The following is an 8,143-nucleotide window of genomic DNA, read 5'->3' on the forward strand; positions in this document are numbered from 1 at the left end:
ACAAGAATTTAAACCTTTCGCCAAATTACATTTCTTTCAGAACTTTTCCATTCTAATTAATGCTCGAATATTTCTTCTTTTTTCCCTTTTCTTTTTTTTTCTTTTTGTACATCATTAAAATAGAACTTCCATCCGTCTGGTCCATGGTCCATTCAAATCCCACTGTATTTAGCCAAAATAATATATTAGTATCTATTGGTTATCTCAGGTCCAGACTCCCTGGCTAAAGTTAAAACGCTCTTTTTGTTCCTTTCAGTAAGTGCTTCTTAACCAATTTTGGTGCACAAATAAAATGTTCGCAGCTTATAAATATATATTTTTTGACAAGAATTTAAACCTTTCGCCAAATTAAATTTCTTTCAGAACTTTTTCATTGGATGAAGGTTTACAAACTCTTTCATTACGCGAGAGCAAAGCTTTAAGTCTTCACTCACGTTTCAATGAAGAAAAAAAATGTTGACTACAGTCTTCGATCTTCTTACTTTCATCGCAGGAATACGGCTCTTCATTCTCATGAAAAGAAAAAGTTTCAATCTGCTCTCTTTCATGATCAGTTCATTTCTTACATTTTTACAAAGAGGACCAAAACATGGAAGAAATTAATGGCAAAACTACAAGTTGAATGTTACCACTATCTTCTTAACTGTGGTAGTATTTGTTTCAGAAAATGTACATTTTGCTTTAATGAAATACTGTTGGCTTTAAAAATTTTACACTGACTGAAATATTAACTTTGAATATTCGATTGCTTTTCTGGTTATTGCATACTAAACAAGTTATGTCTGTTGCGTTATTTCTTACCAGTAGACATTAATAAATGATATATATATATATATATATATATATATATATATATGTACATCGGAAGGGTAAATACTATGTCTATTTTCATAATTTTATAGGAGAGCAGTTTCAACCATATGGTATTCTATTTCTCTAAGTGAAAGTGAGCTTGGTGTTCTTTTAAAATACGCTATATCCATTAAATAATATCTGGTTTTGGACATAGTGCTCTATTCCTCTAGGAAATATGAAAAAAGCTGATTTTAACTCTGTAATGTCTTTTGGAAAAAAATGGACGTACTGTTGTATCCCTCAAAGGTACAGATATATTCATATTATATACGGGAATTTCTTCAAAATGTAATGTTTCAGTCACACGACTTTTACAATAAAATCTTAAAGGAACAACTTATTTAACAACGTTTTTTAATTTCTTCAAAAATACGTCTATTTGAACATTCCAACAATTTTTTAATAATGATTTTCATTTTAATATATTTTCGGCTCACAACATGTAAATTCTCACCTCTGTGGCGTGTCACACACCTAATGTGAGTGTGTGAGTGCTTATGTTGCTTAAAAACTTGTTTAATTAAAAGTATATCTTCATTTACTTATTGTTTCTTTCACAAGTTTCTCAAATACTAATTGTTTAAGTATATTTAACTTTTTAATATTGTTTTAGTTCGTTTTAGTAGGATAAGGAGTTACGTCACACAATTAATTCTCACCTCCATTACCCAAAGACGAAACGCCATTTGTCATTAACAGATGGTAGTAATAACATTACATTTTATTTCCCAAGATACAAGGGAGTCAGTCCCCTTGTTTATTCACAGCCATAAAGAAGTAATGAAAATTTTGTTGAAAAATAAGAAGATGGATTTTGTTTTAAAAACCAAATGTGGTTATTGGGAATTCTCATCCCTTTGAACTTGAAATTCAGGGACGTAAATTAATATAAAAAAAATGGGCACATGTTTTTATATGCTGATGGAAAATTCCTAACCTGCGTGACATACCATACCAATTTCATTATTTCTGAGGTGAGAATAAATGCTGGAGGGGAAATACATCAATTTTAGACAGCGTACCGAAATTATAAATTACTAGTTGATTCCAAATTCACTAATTTGGAAATTTATTAATACTTTACATTTTTACTATACATTAGAGCTAAAAGAATAACTTAAACTTTAGACGTAACTTTGATTAAGAGAGTTTAATGTTAGATTCACACAAATCATTCAAATAGGTCATTGTTTCCACAATTAACAAAATTACAACTTTGATATTAAATTGGCCCCTATTTACAAACACTAAAAAAATGTTTCTTCTTTTTTTATTTTCGTGAACAAGATATTTATTTATTTATTTTTATTTATGAGTAAAATCATTTGAATTAAGCTGGGCCATTGTTTATGGTTACTTCTACAGTGAAACCTGTGTATAACAATACTGTGTATAACAATAAACCTGTCTATAACGATATTTTCCTTGGTCCCAAGAAAAATGTCAGCATGAATAATCAAACTTTCCTATTGAATAACAAAAAAATTTCCTATTTGATCCTGAGTCACGGCAAAATGAAAGAAGCTATTTCAAGGGAAGAGAGATTGTTAAAATATTGAAAACTGTGAATGATGCAACTGAAAGAGGAGCACAATTAATTAATCGAAGAATTTCACAACTAATTTACCAAATATGAGTCACAAAGCAATTTATTTTACAGACCGTCCAAGACTATCGGAAAAAAATACACACTATCGAGATACATTGAGAAAAGCGTACGATTAAGGGAAGTTTCTAAAGTGGTATTTCATTCTTATTCAACGTAAAATCTTTAGATGATATAAAGTAATTAAAAAGATTAATTTTAGTGCTACCTCACTGTAAAAATATTTTGCAAACGTAGGGAAAACGATGTACTGGGTCTGAAGTAAAAACTGGAAGATTTGTTGGAAAATTATCAAAAGTGTTAAAGTTCAAAGGCCTAGGGGCGCGTGTTATTATTGACCGATCGAGTTCAAATTTTGCGCACGTTACTTTTTATTATAGTGTCACAAAACTAGAGGGCGTCACTTGTTGAATTCCAAAAAAAAAAAAAAAAAAAAAATCCCATATAAATAAGGACCACCCTACTGTCTATAACGATAACCTGTCTACAACCATATTTTTTTAGGTCCCAACAGTATCGTTGTAGACAGGTTTTACGTAGTATGTAACACTTTCATGTAAGAATTAAAAAAAAAGAAAGATTTTCATTCAAAATATTATTGTTGAAAACTTATACATTCTGGAGAATGATCCACGTATGAATGTGTGTGTGTGTTTGTAGATATATATATGAAGATGGTTGAAAATTACCTTTTAAACCGTTTTTCTAACTTGGTTTTCCATGAAACTCTTTTTTGTTTAATTGGAACTTCATTTATTTTCCTGCTTATTTCTTGTTCAGCTTCTTGCCAGTCCAATGTCCAAGGTTCAAAACTTGCAACTCTTTCACCATCATCTCTCGCGATAATATTTTCCACTGTTTGTGTCTTTACTTGAGAATCTCTTTGAACTAAGTCAACGTTTTCTTCAGCAGTGTTGTAACTCTGGATATCTGAAGATGACGACCCGAAAAATCCAAATTCATATTCTGGCTTGCACGCGTGCATTTCACTTTCTTCATCGATACTTTTTATAGCAATATTTTTGAGCTTTGGGGCCTTCATCTGAGGATCTCTTTGCACAGAGTCCATTTTTTTATCATCAGCGTAATTGATGTGAATATCAGAAGATGGCAACCAGGCTTTATGATCTGGATTTCTCATGTTTCCTTCAATTTCATTATTGTCACTTTTCAAAGTGATATTTTTGAATTCTTTTGCTATCATTTGAAGATCGGTTCGAGCATAGTTAATGTTCCTTTCAGCGTCTTCGTTATTCTGAATATCGGAAGATGACATCCCGACTTCATACTTCTGCTGGATCCTGCACCCTTCATATTCTTCATCGTCAGTTTTAATAGTGATATTTTCGTATTTTTCTGCCATCATTTGAGAATCTGTTTGACCGTATTTCATTTTCCTTTTAGCATCGTCGTTACTCTGGATATGAGAAGATGACAACATGACTTCATAATCTAGTAGACTCATGTTTTCTTCAGTGTCTCTATCGTCATTTTCCATAGTGATATTTTCAAGTTTTTCTGGTTTCATTCGGGGATCTGTTTGACTATAGCTCATTTTCTTTTTATCATCGTCGTTTCTCTGCATACAGGAAGATTGAAACCCGACTTCGTAATCTGTGTGACAGATGTCCACCACATTTTTTTTACTTTCACTTTTCAAAGGGATCTTTTCGAGTTCTTCTGTCACCATTTGAAGATCGGTTGGAGCATAGTTCATGTTTCTTTCAGCGTCTTCGTTATTCAGAACATCAGAAAACGACATCCCAACTTCATACTTCTGTTGAATCGTGCACGCTTCGAATTCTTCATCGTCACTTTTATTAGTGATATTTTCGTATTTTTCTGCCATCATTTGAGAATCTGTTTGACCGTATTTCATTTTCCTTTTAGCATCGTCGTTACTCTGGATATGAGAAGATGACAACATGACTTCATAATCTAGTAGACTCATGTTTTCTTCAGCGTCTCTATCGTCATTTTCCATAGTGATATTTTCAAGTTTTTCTGGTTTCATTCGGGGATCTGTTTGACTATAGCTCATTTTCTTTTTATCATCGTCGTTTCGCTGCATACAGGAAGATTGCAACCCGACTTCGTAATCTGTGTGACAGATGTCCACCACATTTTTTTTACTTTCACTTTTTAAAGGGATCTTTTCGAGTTTTTCTGTCATCATTTGATCGATTGGAGCATAGTTCATGTTTCTTTCAGCGTCTTCGTTATTCTGAATATCAGAAGATGACATCCCGACTTCATACTTCTGCTGAATCATGTGCCCTTCAAATTCGTCATCATCACTTTTGATAGGGGTATTTTGAGAATCTGTTTGACCATATTTCATTTTCCTTTTAGCATCGTCGTTAGTCTCGATATGAGAAGATGACAACATGACTTTATAATCTAGTTGACTCATGTTTTCTTCAGTGTCTCTATCGTCATTTTCCTCGGAGATATTTTCAAGTTTTTCTGTTACCATTTGGGGATCTGTTTGACTATAGTTCATTTTCTTTTTAGCATCATCGTTTCCCTGCATACAGAAAGAATGCAACTCGACTTCGTAATCTGTGTGACAGATGTCCCTCTCACTTTTTTTACTTTCACTTTTCAAAGAGATCTTCTCGAGTTTTTCTGTCACCATTTGAAGATCGGTTGGAGCATAGTTCATGTTTCTTTCGGTGTCTTCGTTATTCTGAATATCAGAAGATGACATCCCGACTTCATACTTCTGCTGAATCGTGCACCCTTCAAACTCTTCATCGTCACTTTCATTAGCGATATTTTCATGTTTTTCTGCCATCATTTGAGAATCTGTTTGACCGCATTTCATTTTCCCTTTAGCATCGTCGTTACTCTGGATATGAGCAGATGACAACATGACTTCATAACCTAGTAGACTCATGTTTTCTTCAGTGTCTATATCGTCATTTTCCACACTGATATTTTCAAGTTTTTCTGATTTAATTTGGGGATCTGTTTGGCTACAGTTCATTTTATTTTTAGCATCTTCGTTTCTCTGCATACAGGAAGATTGCAACTCGACTTCGTAATCTGTGTGACAGATGTCCCCCTCCCTTTTTTTACTTTCACTTTTCAAAGAGATCTTTTCAAGTTTTTCTGTCACCATTTGAAGATCGGTTGGAGCATAGTTCATGTTTCTTTCGGTGTCTTCGTTATTCTGAATATCAGAAGATGACATCCCGACTTCATACTTCTGCTGAATCGTGCACCCTTCAAACTCTTCATCGTCACTTTCATTAGCGATATTTTCATGTTTTTCTGCCATCATTTGAGAATCTGTTTGACCGTATTTCATTTTCCCTTTAGCATCGTCGTTACTTTGGATATGAGAAGATGACAACATGACTTCATAACCTAGTAGACTCATGTTTTCTTCAGTGTCTCTATCGTCATTTTCCACACTGATATTTTCAAGTTTTTCTGATTTAATTTGGGGATCTGTTTGACTACAGTTCATTTTATTTTTAGCATCTTCGTTTCTCTGCATACAGGAAGATTGCAACTCGACTTCGTAATCTGTGTGACAGATGTCCCCCTCACTTTTTTTATTGTCACTTTTCAAAGGGATCTTTTCGAGTTTTTCTACCACCATTTGAAGATAGGTTTGTGCATATTTCATTATCCTTTCAGCATCTTCGTTGTTCTGAATATCAGAAGATGACAACCCATCTTCATACCTCGGCTGGGTCGTGCACCTTTCGAATTCTTTATCGCTACCTTTCATTGTTATCTGTTCAAGTTTTTCAGCCTTCATTTTAGTATCTGTTTGACCATAGTTAATTTTTAGTTCAGCATCGTCATTAGTTTTGATATCAGATGATGTCAATCCGTCTTCATGTTTTGACTGGCTAATGTGACCTTGAAATTCTTTATCTTCCCTTTTAAACCTTCTAAGCCATTTTTCTAGTTTGATTTTCAAAGAAACACTTTTTGGTTTGGTCTTAACGTCATTGATTTTCAAGCTCATTTCTCGTTCATTTGCTTGCAGGACAGGTGGCGATTTTCTAATGTTTACAACTGCTTTGTCATCACCACTCATGATGAGGTTTTCGATTTTTACTTCCTTTACTTGGGAATTCTTTTGTACGAAATGAATTTTCCCTTTAGCAATGTTGTAATTCCGGCAATCAAAAGATGGCCACCCATCGAATTTAACTTTATTATCTGGTTGGCTTACGTGCATGTCAGTTGCTTTATCGTCACTTCTCTCATCAATATTTTCAATTTTTTGATCTTTCAATTGCGATTCTCTTTGATGAATTTCCATTTTCGTTTCATCATCGTCATTGTTCTGGACATCAGAAGAGAGAGGCAAGTCGACTTGATAATTAGTTTGGTTCATCTTCCCTTCATTTTCTTTATCGCCACTTTTAAATCTTTTGAACCATTTTTTAAATTTGGCTTTCCATGAAACTCTTTTTGGTTTTATTGCAACTTCACTCATTTTCATGCTTTTTTCTCGTTTACTTGCCTGCAAGTCCAATGGCCAATTTCTAACGTTTTCAATTTCTTTACCACCTTTTCCAGCAATGATATTTTTGACTTTAAGTGCTTTTATTTGAGAGTCATTATGAGCACAGACCATTTTAACTTCAAAATTATCGTTCTTCTGGACATCTGAAAACGGGAATCCAACATCATGATCTTCCTGGTTCATGAGACCTTTAATTGCTTGACTGTGACCCTTCATTGAGATATTTTTAAATTTTTTTCGTTCTTTTCTGATTCTCTTTCATCATTGTCTGTTTTCATTTCAGCAGCATTACTTTTATAGACATCAGCAGAGTATAACCCCACAAATCCAACGCCTTAATCTGACGTGCTCTGGTGTCCTTTGCTATATGACCTGTTAAAACAACATGAGAAACATCATAATCGTACAAACTTTTCATTAATTTCAGTGAATTACTAAAATTTTCTAGAAATTAATACAGGGTACGACAAATGAATCTTTTTCTTTGGGGATGGCACTATGTGAGTTCTTGTACAGACAGTACCGATCGATTGCTGGTGACATTTTCTACAAAGGCGTGGCGTGGTTAGTATTTTCGTGTGTTGTGTAGGAGTATATTCGTAATAGTGTTTCTTTGAGAAATAATGAGCGAGTATTTTGCATTCGATTCTAACTTGGCTGAAGCAACCCTCTTCCATATAAAAAATGTATTCAAGTTTGTTTATCAACATTTATAGTTGCAAGATCTGCACTGAAAACAAAAACGCGTAGTCAACCTCAAACAGTATAAAAACCCAGAAAAGTGTGTCTTATGACAGAGTGTCAATCCAGGAAAGTGCATCAAAGTGTATGCAGCTTCCTTGTGATTGATAACAGGGCTGCCCATCCCCACAAGAGCAATGACGCATTCCCCAAAATACCTTGACGATCCACCCCCCGCCAAAAAAAAGAACTCCCTTCAGAAAGAGAAAGTCCTCCGCCCAGAAAAAAAAAGGCAGTCTGTGTCAAGTATTTTTTAGTGGGAACAAATGCTGATAGAAATGTAAGGTTATAACATTTTGCGCGTGAATAGTTTTTCTAACCAAACAAAATCTTGCAGGCACGTCATTTCGAACTTTCCAGGTGAGGGTATGGGATAGGAGGCAAATCGCGTATACTAAATACTATGTTATGGAAAACAATGATTTTACGCCTACTAACGTGTAAAAATA

General features: G+C 34.0%; 1 protein-coding gene across 1 annotated transcript; it reads right to left on the reverse strand.

The window, feature by feature from the left end:
* Positions 1-3,146: 3,146 nt before the first annotated feature.
* LOC129229701 (uncharacterized) lies at positions 3,147-7,169 on the reverse strand. Its single transcript, XM_054864065.1, has one exon. The coding sequence runs from the start codon at positions 7,167-7,169 to the stop codon at positions 3,147-3,149; it is 4,023 nt and encodes a 1,340-aa protein (XP_054720040.1).
* Between the last annotated feature and the right edge of the window lie 974 nt (positions 7,170-8,143).

Source organism: Uloborus diversus, chromosome 9 (assembly GCF_026930045.1).
Source record: "Uloborus diversus isolate 005 chromosome 9, Udiv.v.3.1, whole genome shotgun sequence".
NCBI classification, from domain to species: domain Eukaryota; kingdom Metazoa; phylum Arthropoda; class Arachnida; order Araneae; family Uloboridae; genus Uloborus; species Uloborus diversus.